The 25064-nt window shown below is 39.3% G+C and overlaps 1 protein-coding gene across 1 annotated transcript; it reads right to left on the bottom strand.

Moving 5' to 3' along the window:
- Window positions 1-304: 304 nt before the first annotated feature.
- Window positions 305-24257, bottom strand: lrig2 (leucine-rich repeats and immunoglobulin-like domains 2). Its single transcript, XM_028002630.1, has 18 exons — window positions 23577-24257; window positions 23077-23151; window positions 20040-20174; window positions 19525-19668; window positions 19177-19320; window positions 18850-18993; window positions 18437-18580; window positions 16469-16549; window positions 15109-15180; window positions 14847-14915; window positions 14284-14447; window positions 13748-14059; window positions 12809-13090; window positions 7821-8261; window positions 6862-7014; window positions 5848-5988; window positions 4771-4995; window positions 305-3219 (listed from the first exon to the last, which is right to left on the bottom strand). Exons 1-18 carry the CDS (start codon window positions 23759-23761, stop codon window positions 2987-2989), a joined length of 3144 nt encoding a protein of 1047 aa, XP_027858431.1. The 5' UTR covers window positions 23762-24257; the 3' UTR covers window positions 305-2986.
- Window positions 24258-25064: the final 807 nt, after the last annotated feature.

Genomic DNA, 25064 nt, shown 5'->3' with positions numbered 1-25064 from the left:
TGTTTGCCCTTTAAAAATTGCTCTGTGATGTGACCAGAATTTATGTCTGCGAAATATCTGAAACTCAAAATTAAATCGTGGAAACTGCATACTTGTTTTCCCAAGTTGGCACCAGCAAAGACAATGTAGAACTGCATTAGGTTTCATATTTAAGCTAATAAACTTTCAAAAATCTTTCTGCTTGAGACTCTTTGGTCTTCCCTTTCTTTCTCCTCATTTACTGTCTATGTACTGTTCAATAAAGGCCCCTAGGGCTGAAAATATGTTTCTGTTTTGTAAAAATGTTGTCAAAAATCAACAGAAGTTATGAGAACTCATGTTTAATGTTGGAATATTTGCTGTGTAACAAAAAGACTCTTTAGACATGCTTTACAGAATGTACAATTAAACAAGGCCCGACATACAATACAAATAAACATTTTACAAAAAGAAAAGGCAAGATTTAACAAAGCAAACAGAGCAGCATTGGATAGTGCCAGAGCAATCACTGTTAAACTTTGGTATAAGGTCAGGATGGATGTTTTAGAGAACTAAAAGCACATTTTGTCATCGGCAGCATTGGTCTAAAAATTTTAAACGCCCAACAAATAAATAACTTTTGATCACGTATGACTGCAAGTTTTCCACCGACAATTTTGCATCATTTACGGAGAGTTTTAAACCACCAAAAACAGAAAACTCATTTAGTACTGAAACAAGGAGTGTGACAAAATAACAAGACCACAAAGTTATGCCAAGGCTTTATTCTTCGCTTGGATACCAGTTGGTCATTAGCTTTGTTGCTGATACCAAGTTCCGAAAATAAAAACAGGCTGAGAAAGTGCTAGGAACACACATTAAGAATTATAAAAACAAGTTGGAATCAAAAAAAAGTAGATCAGAAGAGGAACTTTCAGTTCATGCCTGCACATCACTGAGGATTTCTGAATACCACTTGCTGTTTAAGGCAATTGAAGGTACAGCTGATATAAAAAATATGTTTTTTCCCCCAAGATATAAATTGTGACAAAAGAAAAATCAGCATGAGGCAGCATAATTACGCACTTTAAAATTAATTTCAGCATTTCTGAGTTTAGTACCATTTTACTCATTGGATCCCAATAATGATCCAAAGAGATCAAATCCTCTGAATCATTATATGATTGAGATGATAATATATCCAAACTCTCACATATGAGGATGAATCTAATAATGGACAATTAGAAAAATGGGGAAAATAACTAAACAGTCACACACCCAGCAAAATTTCATTAGGTACACTTTTCCCAAACAGAAGAAATTTCATAACTGTTCTGTAACCCTGGATTTGATTGTATCAGATCCAACCACAACATAGCAGCTGATAAAACTGTATGGTAGAGTTTTACAATTAGTGTCTTTCATCTAGGATTGCACCTATAGCAGTATTCTGGCCAATCACCAATCTTTAACAAGCCCGAACTGCCGATTAAAATTTTTTTTTATCTGAAAAGTTGCCTAATATAGCCACAAAGTTGCTAAGTTGGCAACAGTGGGGCGACCATTGTTCATTGCGTATGTGCAGATTTGACCTGGTGGGCGAGTCAGGCAGTCAGTCCTCTCTTACGGCAGAGTAAAAGTGGACAGTGGCTCATTTTCAGATCTTTGCGGAGACAGATAAGATCAGTTTCTCATGCAAAGATCAGCTGCTCGCAGATTTCCCAAAACTAAGAAAATCTGAGCCGATTTTTTGATTTACCCCAACTTTTCAAAAAATATAAAATAATTAAAAACTATCAAGAAATAAAGTCTGATTATTTCTGTCAAAAACAAGAATGTAAAATTTGGGCATACTGCTCACACATTGTGGACGTTTAAGTTGCTTTGTACAAGTAGCTGCTGTAATTCTCACCTCAAATGCACAAACAGAGCATGTAATTCATTAGATAACATTATTTACATACACATACATATAAAAGAACACAATACATTCCTTTTTTCACAGTCCAGGGTGAAATCATAGGCTTCATTACTATTTATGTAGGATCATTAATTTTCTGACTGAACTGAAATAAAAAAAACAACCTCTTTATAACCTGAAACAGCAAGTAAACTGCACAATAAAGTTTGCCAACATGAAGTGCCTGTAACAAAGGAAACAAAAGGGCTAATGAATCAGTGCATACTGTAGAAAGAAAGGTCACTGAGAAGGCTTGATATAAAAACAAGGCCATCTGTTAGACAACCATCAGAAAATACCCAGCAAAACTGTGATAGTCTCATGTGCAAAACAAATGGTTTTCTTCCCAAACTGCTCTTTATTCTAAACAAAAGTGTAAAATTAACATGATTTACAAACCCGAAACAACAAATAAGGATAATACATGAAAAATGTACTTATATATGTGTATACTCATAATACACACCACATTTTGGTGTTATTGTCTCTGGAATTTGCATAAGAGTCGGTCAGAATGGCTGCGGAAACATGAGAGGTAAGCCTTTAAGAGTCTTTCCAATGCTATCAACTGAATACTGCTGGTCAGGGAACTATATCTTTCTCTTTAATTACCCTCTTTTCCTCCACTTGAAAACGAGGGCTTAGTGTTTTCTTCTTAAGACGTGGAGTACTCTGCAACTAGTATCAGAAATGCTGAGGCACAGCTGCCTCAGAGAAGTGGTCCTGCCTGGCAGCGTCCGACTTGGTTCCATTAAGCATACATTCATTCTTTTTTTTGTTGGAGACAGAAGAATAGCTAGAGTAAAGAGATGAGGCAGCCTCCTCCTGAGGTGAGGATGTCTGGAAAGAGGTCATTTTAATTAATCCTGTCTGAGAAATCAGTCCTTCTGAAGTACAGAACATTAGCTTGTCCTCTTGAGTTGAGCTGGGGAATGTAAACATACAAGAGAGCATCTTTGGCAGAAAGTAAGGAATCTCTTTGGAGGTAGTGGGTAAAGGTAAGGATGGAAAAGGTAAGGAGGTGCAGAAACAAGTCTGAGGCAAAAACATTGCCTGAAATTAAAGAGCCTATGTGGGAGCCCTATGCTCCTGTGGGTTAGTCCTGTTATAGGCACTTCTGTGGTCCTGGGTGGGCTGCCTGGGGAAGTAGTTAGCCACTGCTTCACTCTGCTCTACTGCCCTGTCAGCAGCAGAGGTCAGAGCAGGTGTCCTGTGTAATGTTACTGAAAGATGGGAAGCTCCAGGATGAGATACTGATGATGGATCTTCACCTTCTCTCCATAAAGTTCTGCTGAGCGAATCTACAAATAGCCAAAAACCAGAAAACCTTTTATCTCAGCACCAAAATGATTCTCTTTCCCTATGCTGCAAGGACACAAAATCTTAAGTATTTTTGCTTAGTTTCTAGTGCAAATATCTTAGTACGGCGGTTTTCAAAGTGTGAGGCGCGCCTCCCCTAGGGGGCGCCAGAGCACTTTAGGGGAGGCGCGGTGCGAGGGAAAAAATAAACCGGAAAAGAAGCTATCTGCTTGCTGTCTTGCGCATAGCGTGCGTAATTGTTTTTTCCTTTATATGCCTCCGCTCTTTCATACAGCACGCTTTTTTAGCTCGAGATAAATTGTTTAGATGAGCCACAAAAAGAGCTCCACAATTTTGCAACTGTTTAGGTTTTTGATTTATTTTTTAATTTCAAGGAAATGTGCAACATTTACAGATGTGTTCCAAAGATCTGATCAAAATGTTTTTGTTAAGATGTGAAAACACTGTTGGTATCTCAAACATTAAACTCAGAATCTCAGATGTAACGTTTGTTTGAGAAAACGGTTGAAAAATGAGTTTGGGGTTGTTCTTATCATTAGAAAAATGAAAAAAGGGCGTATTTGCCATACAAAGGCCCTGATAAAATAATTAAAATGGGAGGAAACGTTTTAAAATGTTCATGTGTTAAATTTCATTCAGATAAAGTGTCATTTTAAAAGATGAGATGGTTCTAAAATAAAAGCAATTAGAAGGTGTTTTGTAGTGGCATTTGTTTGTGTGTGGGTTGATTATTGGGGGGCAGGGGGGGCGCAGCAGGCATTGTGCTCCTTGGAGGGGGACTCACCCTTTCATACTTTGAAAACCCCTGTCTTAGTATACTTGAAATAGGATAAAACTTGCTCACAAGTAACTTTTCAGCAAAATATACTAGCCTGCTTTAAGTAAATATATTTTAAATTGATTGTAGATTTAAAAAGTATTAGTTCCACTAGCAGATTATGTCACATAGAACATGGAAAAACTGTTTTGATATAAGTGAAATAATCTCACTGTGGAACTAGTAATTTTTATTAATATTCAAGAATTATTTACTCAAAACAAGCTCTTATATCTCGGCAAAAATTTATTTGTAAGTTAGTTTTGTTATACTTTAAGTTTAATAAGAAATGTGCACCAGAAACTACACAAAAATATGTGGTAAGATTTTGTGCTTTTTCAGCAATTTGTAATATTTTTGCTCAAAATCTCTTAAGAAAGCAGAGAAAAATATTTCTATGCATCTTTAACTGTGCACTGTACTTGTGCAACTGAACAGAAAATATCCAGAAAGTCAATATAATATCTACAAGCAGTCTTGTGGCTTCACCTTTGGGTTTTACAGGTCAATGGAAAAACTCCTCTGCAGATTTATTAAATCAATACTCATACAGCATATAAAAACAAGCTTGGTTCAGTCTAATCTGTGCTTCTGCAGGGTTGTTAATAGCCACTTTCCTTAAAAACCACTTTGTATTTGTAGATTATACCCAGGTGTTGGTAATTTTAGGTTTTTGTGCAAGTATAAAAAACTTCAGCTTTTGATGATGTCTTACCTTTAACATATTGCTTTGCAGAAGTGTGGTTGTTGTGCATGAGGCTGTCCAGTGTTGTGTCCTCAGGGTGGGCAGTGTCTCCAAGGCCGTCCTTCAGGCCTGGCAGGGCTCTGTCCAGTGGATCATCCTCCCCCAGATAAGCATATTGGCAATACTCTCGCGTTCGAGAGTAGATGTTGGCGTTGTCGTAGCAATCGGAGCAGATGACAAGAGGACCTGCACCACCTAGTAAGACAAAACAATATTTTTTATTGTTCTACTTAACTTTTCTTTATTACTTTGGTTACTTTTTATAAGTTCATGAATAAATTTGGACATTTGATTTGATTCTGATTTTCCAGGAAGTCTCAAGTACTCAATTCTTAATTCTTTAATGCTCACATTTCTGCAAGAAACTAAAAATGAAAAATGTACAAACTGATGTTATGTACATTTTTGCTAAGAGTGTTTTCAATATTTATAATTTTGCTTAATTTAATTACGTGTTTGTTATTTTTGGCCTTTTAATCATAGAAAAGCTAAAAATGTTACAAAAGTAACATCTTAATGTGCAAGCATAATGAAGGAAGTTCAAAATAGGGCTTGGTCACAATATTTTGTGGCACTATTGTAGTATCAATAAAAATGATGATTAAAAACTATTTATTAATTCTCTTTTTGGTAATTGTGTGGCTGTAAATGCATTCCACAGTATTCATAGCACCACGAATACTGCTCTTGAAAAGCATTCCCGTCAGAAATCGGTTTCTTCGGGAAGACAGCTACTTAAATATGTGATTTATATCACAAAACTGCACACAGTTAGTGCACTTAGCATTTTTAATTTTATTGATGCTCTCATGGAACAGTGGAGTAAATATTACACATAACATTTCTGTCATATGTTTTTGTGAAACATTAGTAAATGGAATTCATCAAGCCAACGATAAATCAAATTTCTTACCATGACAAGAAATCTTTCACCATAATTGATAAACAATATGATAAATGCTGACCCTAATTCAAAGGTTTTTCAGGGTGGAAACATGACAATTTAAAAAAACAAAAGCAAGTAGAAGTAATAAAATAATGACAAACCAGAGGAGACTCCCGCTAATCCCTCACGAGACTCGCCAGGATGAAAGCTGCTACGGCCGGTGAACAAAGAGCCCATCCTGCAGTGCAGCATCCCGTTCCCTTCAGTTTCCACCTCACTGCCTGTGTCTCCATAGCAGACTCCTGGGACAAACATAATAATTAGTTACAGTTTCATTCTGCAGGGGATATGATCCAAAACACAACAACAGACACAAGTGCCTGACAGGCATGAGCGTATCTCAAATCACATCTGAGAAGCTGTGTTCTTTTTAAAAAGCCTCTAAAATTTTTGCTTTGTTTTACCAGGAGCAGGGTTTCTTTAGAAAACTTTTTGTTTATTTATGTATTCTTTATCATGTTAACATGTTTTTTTGAGATGAAAATGTTCATTAAGCCCAAACAAAAACTAGACAGAGCTATTATTTTTAATCTACTCATGCAGTCCTTAAGTCAGATCTTGGGAGATTTAGTCACAAGTTATGGCAAACAACTTGCAAAGGTATTCACACACCTTGAACTTTTTCAATTTATGTTGTGGGAAAAATCCCCAGAAAATCTAATGTGCTTGATTGGCATTTTTGTGATGGACAAACACTTTATACTTCCTTATTTATTATGTTGATAAATAAAGAAATAGTTCACTGTGTAAGGTGTTAAATTTTTTTTTGCATAATTTCTGAAATGTTTCAAGCGTTTTAGGAGTTTTACTCCTAAAACAATTTCAGTGGAACCAGTTGTTTTATAATGTCAACTAACAAGTAAATTACTTCTGTCTGCAATTCACTCCAAATTGTGTCAACAAATGATAAAGCTCTTAAGAATTTCCAAGCAACTTACATTACAAAACATGTCTGAGGAACATCATAGCAGTTCAACTGCATCTACTGCAAGAGTCGTGCATACAAATATAACATGTTTGTAATGTCAATATCACAAACCTACAAACCAAACATCAGCAATTGAGAAAAAAAAGGTTTGACTGTATCCTGCTGTGATTTAAAACAGAGTACATACCATCAGTGCCCTTATGAATGTATCCATTGGAGAGTGGAGGCATGAGCTGCTGGTGGCTACCTGCCTCAGAGTTACTGTAGCCTTCCTGTGGCTCTGACAAAGTACCCTGAGAGGACAGGTAGCTTGGGATATCTGCTGGCAAATTCATCTCATCTGTAACAAAGACATGTATTCAATCAGTGTGCTAAGTCATTTCCAATCAGATAAATATTAGTTTCATGGCAGAATGTCTGATTTGCTGGCTGAGTAAAGCTTTAAAGGTGACCTACTATGCTTCCCTTAAAAGATTAGGATGGGTTTATGGACTATATAAAGCATGTTCATTACATTTTTTACACAAAGTCATTTTTAGATGAGATTTTAGTCTGGTCAGTTCTGCTTTAGGGCCTCTTGTCACTTTAAATTTAAATAAGGTTCTACTGACCACACTCCATCACTTAACGTTTACATTTCAAGTTAAAAGGGTGAAAACAGACGCACAATTATACAACCCTATATCTTTGAAACGCATTAGTAGACCCTCCTGCACAACCAACAAGAAGCAGCAAGTGGTTTCTGGATGGCAAGTCAACAACAAAACACACCCAATGTACAGCACATATAGTGGTAAAATCTGCTGGCCAAATGTCTGGGAGTTCAGTTTGGGTTGCTAGGTAACAGGCTGGACTTAGCTGGGGTTAGTAAGTCCAGCTTTCCCAGCTGATGCTGGGAAGTACACCCAGGTGAGGGGCAGGGGCAGATCATTTCTGCCGTTACATTCCCAAGGTTTTTGAAACAGTTATTAACCTATTGCCAAAAAATGGCTGGGTGTTTTTTATTTTTTAAGAGCTTTAGTTGTTTTTAAAAGCAGTTGAGATCAAAACAGAAGTACAAAAACATGCAAAGTGTGGATTTTGAATAATAGGTCCCCTTTAATCTTGTATCTGCCTTCATTTAACAGCATTTCTAAAATGACTAACCAGTGTTGGTGATGCTGTAGTCCTCATTCTTCCTGCGCATGTGATAGATGACAATGACCCAGACGAGTGACGTCCCAACCACACAGCACACAACAACAATTACCACGATCCCCACAGTGGTCCAGCCGTCGCTGTCGTACCCTACTGGTGTGTCACAGTTGGGTGATGGTGAGACGCTGAGGTAGATGTGGCCGCGTTCGGTACCCAGGGTGTTAGACATGATGCAGGTGTACTTCCCAGCATCAGCTGACCCAGCATCAACTATGATGAGGAGCTGATTGGCTGCAGCAAAAAAGTGACGCTCTGTGAGCATGAGAGGCCCGTCGTCTTTGGTCCAGTTGAGTCGGGGAGTGGGACTGCCTCCGGCTATGCACTGAAGCACTGCAGTTTCACCATGTGCCACTGTTCGGTCTTCTAATGGCCGCACGAAGGATGGAGTTTCTGGAAAAGAGGAGGACTGATTAAGTTTTGGAATTGTTTGGTATGAAAAATGAAGTTTGTAACTGACAACTAGTTTGCATAAAAAGTCTAGCAAGTTTAGTCATTAAAATAGTGACTCATATATATACTCTGTCAGAAGGATCTGAATACAGGCCTCACACACTTTTCCCACAGTAAAATTCAAGCACTTTTCAAGCATCCATCCATCCATCCATCCATCTTCTTCCGCTTATCCGAGGTCGGGTCGCGGGGGTAGCAGCTTCAGAAGGGAGGCCCAGACTTCCCTCTCCCCGGCCACTTCTTCCAGCTCTTCCGGGGGAATCCCGAGGCGTTCCCAGGCCAGCCGAGAGACATAGTCTCTCCAGCGTGTCCTGGGTCTTCCCCGGGGCCTCCTCCCGGTGGGACGTGCCCAGAACACCTCACCAGGGAGGCGTCCAGGAGGCATCCTGACCAGATGCCCAAGCCACCTCAACTGGCTCCTCTCGATGTGAAGGAGCAGCGGCTCTACTCTGAGTCCCTCCCGGATGACTGAGCTTCTCACTCTATCTCTAAGGGAGAGCCCAGCCACCCTACGGAGAAAACCCATTTTGGCCGCTTGTATCCGCGATCTCGTTCTTTCGGTCATGACCCAAAGCTCATGACCATAGATGAGGGTGGGAACGTAGATCGACCGGTAAATCGAGAGCTTCGCTTTTTGGCTCAGCTCTCTCTTCACCACGACGGACCGGTACAGCGCCCGCTTGACAGCAGACGCTGCGCCAATCCGCCTGTCGATCTCCCGCTCCCTTCTTCCCCCATTCATGAACAAGATCCCGAGATACTTAAACTCCTCCACTTGGGGCAGGACACCCCCCCTGACCCGGAGAAGGCACTCTACCCTTTTCCGGCTCAAGACCATGGCCTCGGATTTGGAGGCACTGATCCCCATCCCGGCCGCTTCACACTCGGCTGCGAACCGCTCCAGCGAGAGCTGCAGATCACGATCTGATGAAGCCAAAAGGACCACATCGTCTGCGAAAAGCAGAGATGAGATCCTAAGGCCACCAAATCGGATCCCCTCAACACCTTGGCTGCGCCTAGAAATTCTGTCCATAAAAGTGATGAACAGAATCGGTGACAAAGGGCAGCCCTGGCGGAGTCCAACTCTCACCGGAAACGAGCCCGACTTACTGCCGGCAATGCGGACCAGACTCTGACACCGGTCATACAGGGACCTGACAGCCCGTATCAAAGGGCCCGGTACCCCATACTCCCGGAGAACCCCCCACAGGGCTCCCCGAGGGACACGGTCGAACGCCTTCTCCAAGTCCACAAAACACATGTAGACTGGTTGGGCGAACTCCCATGCACCCTCCAGGACCCTGCCGAGGGTGTAGAGCTGGTCCAGTGTTCCACGACCAGGACGAAAACCACACTGCTCTTCCTGAATCCGAGGTTCGACTATCCGACGGACCCTCCTCTCCAGGACCCCTGAATAGACCTTGCCAGGGAGGCTTAAGAGTGTGACCCCTCTATAATTGGAGCACACCCTCCGGTCCCCCTTTTTGAACAGGGGGACCACCACCCCAGTCTGCCAATCCAGGGGAACTGCCCCCGATGTCCATGCGATATTGCAGAGTCGCATCAACCAACACAACCCTACAACATCCAGAGCCTTAAGGAACTCCGGGCGGATCTCATCCACCCCCGGGGCCTTGCCACCGAGGAGCTTTTTAACCACCTCAGCGACCTCGCCCCCAGAGATTGGAGAGCCCAACTCAGAGTCCCCAGGCTCCGCTTCCTCAGTGGAAGGCATGTTGGTGGGATTGAGGAGGTCTTCGAAGTACTCTGCCCACCGACCCACAACGTCCCGAGTAGAGGTCAGCATCACACCATCCCCACTATAAACAGTGTTTGTGCTGCACCGCTTCCCCCCCCCTGAGACGCCGGATGGTGGACCAGAATCGCCTCGAAGCCGTGCGGAAGTCTTTCTCCATGGCCTCTCCAAACTCCTCCCACGCCCGAGTTTTTGCCTCAGCAACCGCCCGAGCCGCATGCCGCTTCGCCGGTACCCATCAGCTGCTTCCGGAGTCCCACAGGCCAAAAAGGCCCGATAGGACTCCTTCTTCAGCCTGACGGCATCCCTCACCGAAGGTGTCCACCAACGGGTTCGAGGGTTGTCGCCGCGACAGGCACCGACAACCTTGCGGCCACAGCTCCGATCGGCCGCCTCGACAATGGAGGCACGGAACACGGTCCACTCAGACTCCATGTCCCCCACCTCCCCCGGGACGTGTTCGAAGTTTTGCCGGAGATGGGAGTTAAAGCTCCGTCTCACAGGGGATTCCGCCAGACGTTCCCAGCAGACCCTCACAACACGTTTGGGCCTGCCAGGTCTGACCGGCTTTCGCCCCCACCACCGGAGCCAACTCACCACCAGGTAGTGGTCAGTGGACAGCTCCACACCTCTCTTCACCCGAGTGCCCAAGACATACGGCCGCAGATCCGATAAAACGATGACAAAGTCGATCATCGAACTGCGGCCTAGGGTGTCCTGGTGCCAAGTGCACATATGGACACCCTTATGCCTGAACATGGTGTTTGTTATGGACAATCCATGGCGAGCACAGAAGTCCAGCAACAGAACACCGCTCGAGTTCAGGTCGGGCGGGCCGTTCCTCCCAACCACGCCCCTCCGGGTCTCACTGTCGTCGCCCACGTGAGCGTTGAAGTCCCCCAGCAGAACAAGGGAGTCCCCAGGAGGAGCACTCTCCAGTACCCCCTCTAAGGACTCCAAAAAGGGTGGGTAATCTGAACTGTCGTTCGGCCCGTAAGCACAAACGACAGTCAGAACCCGTCCCCCCACCCGTAGGCGGAGGGATGCTACCCTCTCGTTCACCGGGGTGAACCCCAACGTACAGGCGCCGAGATGGGGAGCAACAAGTATGCCCACTCCTGCCCGACGTCTCTCTCCCTGGGCAACTCCAGAGTGGAAGTATGTCCAGCCCCTCTCAAGGAGACTGGTTCCAGAACCAGAGCCATGCGTCGAGGTGAGACCGACTATTTCTAGCCGGAACCTCTCGACCTCACGCACTAGCTCCGGCTCCTTCCCCACCAGAGAGGTGACATTCCACGTCCCAAGAGCCAGTTTCTGCAACCGATGATCGGACCGCCAGGGTCCCCTCCCTTGGCCGCCACCCATCACACAGTGCACCCGACCCCTTTGGCCCCTCCCACGGGTGGTGGGCCCATGGGAGGGGGGGCCCATGTTTCCTCTTCGGGCTGAGCCCGGCCGGGCTCCATGGGTAAAAGCCCGGCCACCAGACGCTTGCCATCGTGCACCCCCTCCAGGCCTGGCTCCAGAGTGGGGCCCCGGTGACCCGCGTCCGGGCGAGGGAACACCAAGTCCAATGTTTTTACTCATCATTGGGGTCTTCGGGCTGCACTTTGTCTGGTCCCTCACCTAGGACCTGTCTGCCTTTTCAAGCATTTCTAAGGAAATTTTTCAAACTATTCCACATTTTGGACATTAAATAAAAGCAACACAAATGAACTAAAACAAAGAGTTTTTATTCACTATGACATAATTTATGACTTGTTAATTTCTTATGATGGTATTTTATGTTCTACAGCAGGGACAACATAAACTAAAATATAGCAAAAGTTTATGTTTTGAAATGTCTCTCTCTCTCTCACACACACACACACACACATAGAGACACACGCTATGTACCTGACTGCTCAGGGAACAAAACATTAATTTAACAAAAAAAATTAGTGTTAATGTTAATTTCTATAATGTATAAATTATAAGCTGGCCCTTATTTCAATTACTTAAATCAATAAGTCAGTGAGTCATTGGGAATAATAAATATTCATTACATTGAAAAAATCCAAACAAATTATGTTTAGGTAAATGACCTTCCTGCTCAAATTAAATGCTAGATATATAAAGAAAGTTACACAAAAAAACATGTAGAAAATGTTCTTGCTAAGTATTATGGCATTTAGAAAATTGAAATAATTAAGGCGATTCTCTAAATTGCCTAAATTTAGAGAATTTTGGTACATCTTTGTACCTAGATAAGTTATCAAAGCTTATCTTGTTTAGATAGCTTATCTTGTCATCTAAACAAGAGAAGTTTAGAAGTTTAAAATTTTTTCTCTTCTTATTAGGTGAAGATATCTGGGTTCAACTTTAATTAAGTTTAATGTTCTCTAAATTTAGGCTTTTAATCAAACGTTTGTTTGCACTTTGTTACAAAATTGTGCAGTTTGGATATCAAGCACTTAAAAAGGACTTTATATAGAAATCAAGCACTTGAAAACATCATATTGAAATTCAAACATTTTCAAGAATTTCAACCACCCATAACCTGTGAAACCTGTGAATAATAAACATGTTAAGGTTTTCTTTTGTAGCATCACTGTCTCAATCTGGCAAAGTGGTAACAAATAAGAGCTTCTAGTAAGTGACACATATAGACAAGCATCCAATTTGAGCGGAAATAACCAACCAGAAAACAAAGGAACAGCTATACTCTCTGCTGTTAAGGAGCATGACTCACCCAGGACGGTCAGAGTGGCGTTAGCTGAGAGACTGCCAGCTGCATTTTGAGCCGTACAGCTGTACACACCCATGTCTTCTGTCTTCACATTAGCAATGAAGAAGATGTCATCATCTGGCATCACGTGCATCCTGCGCTCTCTGGCAGCGGGGAAGTCAGTGCCTCCATCCTTCTGCCAAGCTATCTGGGGAGAAGGGTGACCTTCCGCTGCACACTCAAGCCGAGCCATCGTCCCAGTGCGGATTGTCAGATCCATGGGAGTCTTAAGAAAGGAGGGCATCTCTGAAAAGCAGAGGGCAATCTAGGGTTAGGGTCTGTTATCAAGAAATCTTTTCGCTGATACTTCTCCTAAGTCTTTTAAGTAATCATTTTAATTGCAATTCAGTTAAATCACAATAGCACAATCCTTGTTAAGTTAGTGCAGACTAAGTTTCTAAGACTAATACTTTTTCTAGAAAACTGCATAACACCAATCCACTTTTTCCACTTCCAATACCAATACAGATACCTTAAGTTTAGAATTGGTCTATACAATTCGATACATAAAACCAGAGCTGAATTGACTTAAAAAGTGTATTTTTTAAACACTTTTTTTGCTGAGTAACAAGTTTATTTGATTACTGTGGACCAGTACAGCATCCTTAAAGACATCAAAAGCTTCACAACCTGTAAAAACAACTCAACTTTAATTTGTTCATTTGTTCAGTCAGTGCAATAAGAAGCATAACAGCCAATGCACAATAAATAATAAAGCTCAGAGGATAAAGCATAGAATTACATTGAATAGATCAGCCCTTATGGACCAGGCACATTGTCACCGATACTCAATCTACAATTTGTTTTTTCAATATCAAGACCAATACAGATATTAATATCAGATCAGTACATTTCTAATAACAAATGTTAAAAGTATTCATGAAAAAGCGGACAGGGTCTCACCGTTGATCGTCAGCATAGCCCTGTTTGAGTAGTTGGAGCCAAAGTGATTGGAGACAACACACTGGTAAAGCCCGTTATCAGTGAAGTTGACATTAAGGAGATGAAGCATGGTGGTGTAGATGAGCTGTCCATCCTGATAACGGGCGTAGTTTTCCACTTCTGCATCGTAGAGAACCTCCCCGTCCTTCCGCCACGCCGTGGTCATTGGCGAGTCGCTGCTACTGGATGCAACGCAGCTCAGAGTCATGTTGTTGCCCCTCAAAGCCACAGAGGTCTCTGGGTGGGTTGTGATCCGAGGCTTGGGGAAATCATCTATAGTGGAGAAAGAGGAAAATGGGAGAATTTTTCTATATTAACAATATTCCTATAGAACTCTTGAATAAAATATCTCTCAGAATAAAATACTTATCACACTGTATTACAATTTTAAATATTCCAAATACCTCAACAAAAACAGCAAACCTAGACATGGATCTATTTGCAACATGTTTTATAATTCATTGTGTATTTCTGAGAATTTAAATATTCAAACTGACCACAAACAAACTCCTCTGGGCTGATTGAAAGGATGCTGCGACCAAGTAGACCAGCAGGATGGGCGCAGACAGCAGAGACAGACTGAAGGAACTGGCTTTCGGTCAGCCAGGGACCCAGCCACTGCATATGACAGTCACACAGCAGGCTGCTGGAGTTCAGGACACTGAGAAAGCAAAACAGAAAAATGGACAAATTGTCATAAATTTAAAGAAACTATTGTCTTACTTTCATTGCTTCCATCACAGCATCTAGGGTACTTCATGCGAAGTCTTAGAGACTCCTAAAAGGTTCTGATCAAAACCTCTAAGAAGGAAAAAATATTTCTGCAGTATTTTCTAGTAGAGGACATGGCTGTTTTTACTAACAGGTAGCAAAGTCAGCTCAAGATGTACCTGAAAATAAATAAACACATCTCTAACTTCAAAACAAAAAGTTAATTTGTGTTTTATAAGTAATCTAATTTCATTTTTTTAAAAAAAATCAGTTTAAGAAACAACATTAAAAAAACTTTGTTGTATGTAAGCTTAACAAAACCTAAGACTTAAGCTTTCAGCATACGTACAATACTTCGAGTTCTAAATGGGAAAGCGCCTCAGGGTGTATGGACATGATACCGTTCTTGCCAAGGTCCCTGAAAACAAGACAGAAATATGGATTAAAGCCTTTAACTAGAGATTTGATCTCAGCAATATCTGGATTTACTAAAATTACATAATTCTAAAACACTTACTGATAAGATAAATATAATCTGTCATTAACAACATATTTGTAGGAGTTATCAGTACTGTCAAGATACAAAGACAAAGTTTAATGATTTAACTCACAGCTCCTTCAGCTCATCCAGCCCCTCAAATGCCTTCTGAGTGATTGATTTGATTTTGTTCCGCTGCAAATTTCTGCAAAATAACGTAATTTCTTGTCAGATTTTTTTAACAGTTTCTTAAGTTGTCTTACATATTGGTAAACTGAGTATACAACCGAGTCTTTTGTGAAGGTTATACAGCATTTCATGGTCAGTCAGCTTGTTCGGGCTATAAAATGGCTATAAATTAAAAATTCATTATAAACATATAGTGAATTGTCCTGTTAAAAGTGTTGGTGCATGACAGATTTTATTTTTTGGCCACATTTAAGTTTTTCAGATCAAACAAATTGTAATATCAAATAGAGCTAATTCAAAAAACAGTTTGCCAAACCAACCAACCCTTTGTACAAAACAAAGTGTGATTATAGCCTGACCTGCATAATTACAGTATTACTAAAATAGAACCTAGCTCACAACAAGTAGGTTGAAAAATCTCAAATAGCAATACATCATGTTCAACTAAAAGAAGAACAGATATGAAAAGAGGAAGTGTGTCTAGACAAGATTACAGAACCATTTCTAAGGTGCTGGGGCTTCAATAAACCAGAGTGAACGTCATTAACCACAAATGGAGAAATAACGAAACAGGAATGAATCTTCCAAGGAGTGGCTGTCCTACCAAAATAACTCCAAGAGAATGTCAAACACACATCCATGAGGTTAAAAAACAACCCAAAATACCATTAAGCATTGGTAGCCTCACTTCGCTCAGATGATGATTATAACTCAAAAAAAAAAAAAAAGACTAGAAAAATGGCATCCTCAAGAGAGTTATTTGCTGCTGACCAAATAAAACCCAAAGCTCCACCACATATTTGGCAAAACAAGCTACTTTCCACCTGAAAATCCTAAAGATTATCAGCATCAGTTTGGGACATTAATCTAAACACTTGGGCTCACCGTTGACAAACACAATATTTCAAAGCACACATACTACTTTTTCACATAGTATCAGATTGGTCTGAATGGTCTTATTCTATAATAAATAAAATAATTATGTAAAACAATCCATTTCCATTTACTCTGCCTGTCTTTTTCTTATAATAATATTAGTTTTCATGATCAGAATCCTTTCACTGGGACAACATCAGCTATAACAGAACAAATTTGTAAAGGGCAAACACTTTTTTACAGTACTGTAAATAAACAGCTATGTGTTAGATTTATAACATTCATCACTAAAACACTAATGAAAGGTCTGAAGCACTAAGAAATAACATGTAAGAAGGTTATTTGTCTAAATGAAAGGCATTCCAACGATATGCATGCATGCAAGCAGTAGATTACAATTTCACAGCCATATTTATATCCGTTCTCACAGTGTGTTCAGCTTCTTCATTCCATCAAATACAGCAATGGAGTCTTCAATGGCCCATGAGATTTCATTGTTGCGAATATCTCTGAAAAACAAAGAGTTATATCACACATTATATGCTAAATGTGCTAAACAGCTAAAAACGTTTTCTGTAAATACATTATAAATTAGTCTTTCCAACCAAAGAACTGTGGATGCCAGTAGTAGCAACTCTAGGCAACGGTCACACAGCAGTTTTAATGACCCCATTCCAATCTTTTCAACCGCCGCAAAAAAATAAACAAATGAATCAATCAAATATGTGTCACTAATATGATACCAAATAAGACACATCTCCAGTAGTTTGGAAAGTGTCTGCAGTCTAAATGGTCTAGTGACATTTTATCCAACTTTTACGTCATTGACGTGAGACATGCGTCACCGCCAGACGGACTAAAACTGGACATAAATAACAATTAAATCTATGACAAATCTGGACTAATGAAATATCATAATCGCATTTCCACCACTCCTGGTGCCGGCAACGCATACAAAAATACTACTTTACACAAATTCCAGTCAATGCTTTACAAAATGCCATTGGTATTAGTTGTGCTTTCTTGTGACAGCTCCCATTGGTGAATAACTTTAAAATAAATCCATAGATGGTGGTATCCATTATTGCTCCCGTAATCAGTTTGCTGCTGTGTGACATTCTTCTTCAGTGCATGAGGGTCACTTTGGGGTTTAAACTGTTCACACAGAAGTCTGATTATACTTGCTTCTATAATCAGAAGTCTGATTATACTTATCAGAAGTCTGATCATACATTATAGGAGTATGTATAATCACCACACACATGCACGCACAAACACAAACAATCGGATTCCAGCAAAAAGTCTATCAAAATTGAGCATTAAGGCCTGCTATGTGAATGTAGCCAAAGTTGCGAACCTAACAATTTGAGACACCGAGCTTCTAAGCTGTGTCAAAGTTTGGTGGCCCTGCTTCTGATGAGAGGAAATAATTGGCTCTGTTTAGCACTATTTATCACAGTTCATGGGTCTCCTGGAAACCCAGAGAGGCTTTGTGTTTGCAGGATGGATCACAGGCTCTTTTGTTTTACTTTCGTCATGCATGGTCACCTCTGAAAGAAGTTTGGATCTGTAAAATACCCCTCTTCAATGAAAGTTTTCTGGATGATAAACATACCAAAACATAAACTCTTCATATTTCATTTCAACGACTTATGCTTGCATCAAATAAGGAGTTTCTCTACACTTCATAAGTTACAGAATAATACTTAAATACAAATTGCATACTTGCTTAATTAGGCTAGCATATTATTGTACAGGATTTCCAAAACCTTTGTTGTAATGCTAATGTTGCTAATACTGTAATCGTCCCATTAAATTTGCCACTCGTACAGCTAAAGTGCAGAACCCTCTCACATCCCACATGTATGACATGGACAGGGGCCTTACAAGGCAACACAAATATTCCATTAGAAAGACTGATTATGATTGCATTTGCAGTTTTAATCCATCAGAGTCTACTTAGGAGAAACCCACATTCATTAAATGTTAATACATGCTAATCATTAAAGCACCTCTTCAGGCTGTCAAAAACACTTTCTTCTTCACTTGGAGGACAGATAATACAGAACTAAAGTGGAATTCTGGGAAAAATTACACACCGAGTCATTTGATTTAGAATACAAATGAAATGACTAACGCAGGATTACCACACAACAGAAACTAAAGCAGCGTATAAAGAGAAAGCAGCTTCTACAATTTTTCTAATTTGTAAGGAAAAACTATATTCATGACAGGACTAGAAGTACAGTTAAGGAATGAAAACAAGCCCACAGACCTACTGTAGTCAGCAATCTGTCGGAATGCAGGTCAAGAACAAGCCAAGACTTGATTTTAATAAGCAACCTTGACTTCATTTAATATTCTTAGAAGCGATACTGCTACAGGCTTGTACTTACAAGGTCCGCAGATGTGCCAAGCTCCTAAACACGCCTTCTCCCAAATGGCTGATGGCGTTTTCTCCCAGGTTCAAAGTCTCCAGGAATCCTAATCCAACAAAAGCAGTCTCCTCAATTCTCGTCAGGTGATTATGGGACAAGTCTCTGCAAAGATAAACACCAATTTCATAAAATACAATTCCCATACATTTAAATTTGATCTCATTTGGTTGTGTAAGAGATGCGTTCATAAATTAGGCAATTTCACAACCTAACTTTTTCTAAATGAGCTGTGAAAAGCTAGAATGAGGTCCAGATACGGCTAGGAAGAAAAGGCAGTAAACATTAAATAAATCATACAACAGTGGCTGATGAAACCATGTGGGACTGCTCATCTGCACAGAGGTTTCAGTTTTTAATAGCAACATACTTACAGTTCCTCCAGTTTTTGACAAAACTCCCAGGCGTCAGGACGAATAACACCTATAGCGTTGTGGCTGATCTGCAGGATGCGCAACATCCGGAGGCCATACAGCCAAACTTTATTAACCTCCGTTAGGTTGTTGTGTTCCAGCTCTCTGAAAGATGGGAAAACAACGAAAGACCAAAGAAATAATATTTATTTTTATGAGAGAAACTGTACAGAAAATGGATGGATGGGTGGATGGAGAAACGTATTTCCCATCAAAACCAATCAGCTACTTCTAAAACAAATAGTAATTAAACTGTTTTGAAATTGAAATGAACAGCATTATACTCACAGCTCTTCAATGTTGTTTAGCCCAAAAAATGCTCCATCCATGAGCTTTGTGATGCCATTTCTTTGCATCTTTAGAGACTTTAGCGAGTCCAGACCCTTGAATGTCAGACTGTCCACTATCTTGATCTTATTACGCTTCATTTCCCTGTTGGGAAAGTAAATTAAAGCTTTATTTAGCCAAGCAGAAATAAAACAATGAAGTAAACTCATAAAATGGCTGGAATACTGAAAGTAGCATTATCAGCTTGATTCATTGGCCTAAATAAAAGTTGATCAAATCAAAAAATAAATAAAAATCACTTTGAGGGTGCCGATTTCAGTTTTGAACTAAAATATGTTTAATACTTACAGTAGCTGAAGCTGAGAAAGTTTGAAGACTTTTGACGGCAGCGTAACTAATCTGTTCCTGTTCAGCCGAAGCACCAGCAGTGAGCTGGAGATGTTTTCAAAGCAGCCAGGCTCCAGGAGGCTGATTTTATTGTTACTCAAGTTCCTAAAAGATGAAACAAAGGCAAAAACACTGAAGCAAAAAATTAAAAAGGGATAAATATGCCTCACCTATTTTAGGTCTGCTCAGGAGTAAAATAAGCTTCATGCATTACTGATTTCTTTAATAACAAAAGCCTCAGTGCATGCAGTTTTTTCATTAAGATATTTAAAATGCATTACATCCCCAAAAGAACTGTTACTATTCAACTTAAACCTAATCTGCAGAAGTGTTTTCTTATATTCTATACTACTGATTACACAACTATTGTTATCCACTGAAATTGAGGAGGAAGTAAAAGTTAATGTTTAATGATCACTCCAAGTCCTGAGGGGAAAAGTATATACTGCTAATTTCAATGATGCATTATTACTTACAGATATTTGAGCTGGATGGATGGAAAAGCTCCCACTTTGAGCTCAGAGATAGAGTTAGACGTTAGGTCCAGTGTTTCCAGGGAAATGTATGGTTGCAGCTGATGCATCAACAGTTCTGAGATCCGATTGTGGACTCTGAATTATATTAAAAACAAAAACATTTCAGTTTTCTGCAATAACATTGACAATTACAAGTCACAATCAATTCAAAGTTATCAAGAAGCTTGACTAAACTGGAATACTAAACCCAATGACTAATGATGCCTAACAAACATCTGTATTTTTCAGATGTTTGGAGTGACAGCTCATTTTTTCTAACTTCTGAGGAGACAGGCTACATGAATTAGAAAGAAAAATCTTTAATGTTTATGAAACTCTTCAAGTTGTTTTATGTGAACTTTCACAGAACAATTCTGTAATGCTTTTTAAAAGATATTTTATTGCCAGCCACTTAAAGGTTATATAAAAATTATTCAAACATAAAAGGCAGCTAGATTTAAGCATAACCTCCTACCGACAGATAAGAACCATATAACAAACAGTTAGTTTCGTACTTTGTCCTTTCTGTCACAGAGGAAGTTTGCTCCCGTTTCTTTTCTAAATCAATAAAAGATTTTTTTGTGACCATAATTCTTTAATAGCTGGACAAATAGAATAGGATAGAGGTAAAGGGAAGACATGCAGCAAATTGCAAAGGGCCGGGAATCAAATCAGGGCCAACTGTATTGAAGACTGTAGCCTTTGTATATGGTGAGCCTGCTCTTTGGTGAGCGATGTGTTGGCCCCATTAACTGACATCTAGTCAGTTATTTGGCTCAACAAAATGACACTAGAATATTATTGAACAAGTCTTCTATACAGTGAGCAAATGGGTCAACTTTAACAGTACAAATCAAACTTTTGAGACCATATCCAGGCATTTAGTGGATTACACTTTTCATTTTTACTAAATTAAACTAAATAAATTATAGCACATTAGGATTGCAGGATTTAAGGTAAAAGGAAAAAAAACATGAAATTGCAATACAATATGTTAAGTATTGCAGAGACATTATCATTTACAATTAGCCCGTATTTCCTTGCTACTTTACACGAGCTTTAGAATTTTATATTGTGGGCATAATGCACAGTTAGTCAAACCAACAGACCAAATGCATTAGTGGCAAATAGGCAACTGAAATATTATGACCTGCCAAATACTGCATCCCAGCATACTTTCTAATTGCAATATTGTGCACATTGAAATTGAAATACAATTTAAGATTCTATTTCATACTTTGCATGTCAAAAAGCAAGATTAGAAGTTTTCCTGTTTACATTTATTCATGGATAAGATAACTTTCTAAGACAAAATGACTTGGAAGCTTTTGTTAGATCCAAACAAAACAAAAAAAAGAAAAGGCAATAACAGTTCTTCCACTATTCTCTCAGCAATCAATGATAACACAAGTAGAAATGACTCAATTGATTAGCAACTGCTCACTATGATTATGAATGTATTACAGATCATTTATTTTTCTCAGGAACAAAATATAATAGGCTTTTTGAAGTGGCAAAGCATGTGATAGCACTGTATGGTACATTACATCAAATGTTGTGTACTTAAATAGGTCTTAGATGGAGAATGGTAGTGCTACACATTCATGGGAGAAAATTTATTAAAATCTTTATATCGAAAAATTGGAAGGATTTAAAAATTGAAAATGATTGGATTAATTGTACATACAGAGTCTGGTCTCTAGTGAGGAAGAAAATAGAAGCACCCTTAACAATATCACGCATAATAAAAATAGCCAAGATTACTGACTTTTTTTCCATACAAACTGGATACGGGTTATCAGAGATGGGCACAGAAAGGATTAATAGGAATTAATCAGTTATTCAGTGGAGAAACTCTTAAGTCATTTAAGCAGTTACAAGATAAATATGGATTATGCTCAAAAGATTTCTATAAGTACTTACAATTAAGGGATTATCTTTTATCACACAAAGGACGGTCTACCTTGAAACAAAATGCATTACCTTTAGAAATATTTCTGAAAAAATGTGTGGAGTAAAATAATAAGAGGAAGATTATATCTAATTTATATAAACATTTACAGATGCATTTCTTTGACAATCCTATAAATATAAAGCAAAAGTGGGAACTAGAAATGAATATTGTTATTGAAGATGAGGAGCAGGAGGAGATTTGTGAAAAAGGTTTTAAGATCACCCACAGTCCAGGTTGGAAGGAATTTGATTGGAAATTAAGAATGAGATTCTTCAAAACACCTTTCAGTATTTCAAAATACAACAGAAATGCTACAAATTTGTGCTGGAGGAACTGTAATCAGATTGGGGATCACACTCACATTTTTGGGACTGCCCAGTACTGATTCCGTTCTGGCAGGGGGTTCAGACAGAAATTACAAAAATATTTAAGTTCACGTTACCACTGAACCCACTGCATTATAAATTGGGTTTGACCCCAGGTGAAGATATTGGGAAAAAGGAAGTCCAGTTACTACATATTCTGCTACTAGTAGCAAGGAAAATGATAACTCTGTCCTGACTCAAGCTTGTGCCTCCCACCCTTCAACAATGGCAAGAAAGATTGAAAAATATGTATATAATGGAAAAAATAACAGCAAAACTTCATGTAAAAATGGACATTTTTCTGAGTGTACGGACACCAGCTATTTTCCTCTTTGGATGGCCACACGGATAAAGATGCTATGGGTAATAAAAAGCTGTGTCAGCCCCCTTTGTATGTCTCTCTCTTTTAACGAAAGACACTGGACATGTACATCTCCTTCTCACGTGAGCCCATGAGGACCTTCCTAAGAAATGTCAATTGCCGAAATGGATTTAAATGTTTGCTGAGCCCCCTTTTTCTTCCTTTCTTTCTCTCCCTCTCTTTTTTGTTGTAAGTGCTTTTTTATGCATATGCATATATGTTTTATTCATAATAATGTTAAATAAAGAATGTTCACAAGAAAGAAGTCTTTATATCAAATAAGGGGAAAAGGACACATAATGGAAGTTCTGTACTCACAATGAAAGTGAGGTAATGTTTGATGAAACGTTTCCAAGAAAGGGGAAAACAGCCAGCTCGTTGTGGTTCATGGTGCTGAAATGAAATGACACACAATAGTACAATCATAATTGTAAAAGTAAACAGACCTCTCTAATAGGAATTTAGAAAATCAATCAGGGCAAGGATAAACACAAAATTTAAACTGAAGAGTTTGAATTTTGTTAATTATGTTAACTTTGTTGTTATGTTAACAACAAAGTTAACATAATTTAAAAACAGTTACAAACCTAAAATGATTCTTTTAAATATACAACATTAATTATCAGTTAGTTTACAGGGAAATTAATTCACGCATAAAAAAACTAACAAAATATCTGTATACAACAGCCCTTAATAGAGGGTTCTGTCAATTAAAATGCATTTACAACTTCATGATCAATTATGAAGGTTTTTGTATCAAAACAGAGCAGAAGATTTAGTTTAAACACGATTCTGACTAAATCTGCTTGTGTACTTACACTTGAGTTATCCCATCTGGGACGTCCAAGGTGGCAGCGGACAGTCTTTTCCTGTTGCATTCCAAAATATGGACCTCATCTTGTCCTTTTGGGCAGGAGCAAGCAGCAGGACAAGAGTCTGTGACCCAGGCACTGAAACTCAGTAGCAGGACAAGAGCTGGAAGAATGGGCCAACCTTCCGCCATTTTAAATGTCCTCCTACTGAGATGTAGCTACGTGGCTAACAGACCGTTTCAAATTGCACTTTTAAGAGCTACAAAAGCACCAAACTATCCGAGGCGTTTGATTTCAGTCTAATGAACACATAATTCAGCTTTACAGCGTCACAAACCCAACACAAATCGTGTAATCCAATGTTGTCCAACTTGCGTGAAGCATAGTAGCTGAGATTTGTTCCCTTCTTCGACCAGCCTGGAATTCGTCCTGCTCCAATCAGGACAGCCTCTCCGCCAGGCTAACCAGCTAACGGCTAAACTGGTTTGACCCCAAAAATACAACACTTCCCGAAAAACGAAATAGCCTAAAATAAATGCTCCGACGGCTTCTGGTTGCAAGACAACAACGGAAACGTTAAAAGCCTATTTTTCGACAAATTATAATAATGTTTTTGGAGCCCTGTCCCAAAAGAAAAACAATGCGCCGTAAACTGATGACAAAGGCTAGCAAAGATCCCGCCCCCTTCCAGCATGTTGACAAACACGCTATTGGTCAATGGTCAAGTACGTCAAAGAATTTCAACGATTTGATTGGGTGTAGTTTAAGTTAAAGTGGCGACCTTCCCACTTCTTTGGGGGAAAAGTTTGGCAGGAAGCGTTAGCAAAAACAATCATATTTTTTGACGGTATTGTATGAAGCATCTCTAACCTGCAAATTTTAATATTTATATTTTCAGAAACAGATCTTTAAAATTATAGCATAGTTTTCTCGGCATTATAATAATAATAATAATAATAATAATAATAATAGCGTAATGTTTAAAAATGTTGTACTTATGTTGTTTAGTTTTGTTTATACGCTTATAGGATAAAGAAACAAGGTTTTACTCAGCACATCAAAAATAAGTACAGCGAAATAAGACGATGCAAAAAAATCCAAAATAAACCAAGGTCAGTAATTACTTGAAGAAATAAAAACATGAAATTTTTATGCAGCATTTGTATAGAGCACATTTAACCCTATCTGTTGCATGTTTCATTGCTGCTTCTGTTTCACAAAGCTAAAATAAAAGATTAGAGTGGGTTTCCAAGCTATTATGATTTATGTTGGTATTAAAATTTTAACTGTGCTCACCTTCAAACAGCTGTTGGTCTGGCAACATTTTTCCATCATGCATCATTGTTTATGTAAGTTTTAATACAAATGAGACGAAAAGCCAAACCTTAATTTTCAAAAAGGAGAGAAGCTATTATTATTTCGTCCTCCAACCCTTTAGTGCAAGCAAATTTTCTTGATCTCACAAATAACTTTAGCCAAGTCTATTATTGTTTG

Source organism: Xiphophorus couchianus, chromosome 20 (genome assembly GCF_001444195.1).
Source record: "Xiphophorus couchianus chromosome 20, X_couchianus-1.0, whole genome shotgun sequence".
In the NCBI taxonomy this organism is placed as follows: domain Eukaryota; kingdom Metazoa; phylum Chordata; class Actinopteri; order Cyprinodontiformes; family Poeciliidae; genus Xiphophorus; species Xiphophorus couchianus.
This window is presented reverse-complemented; position numbering and strand designations above follow the sequence as displayed.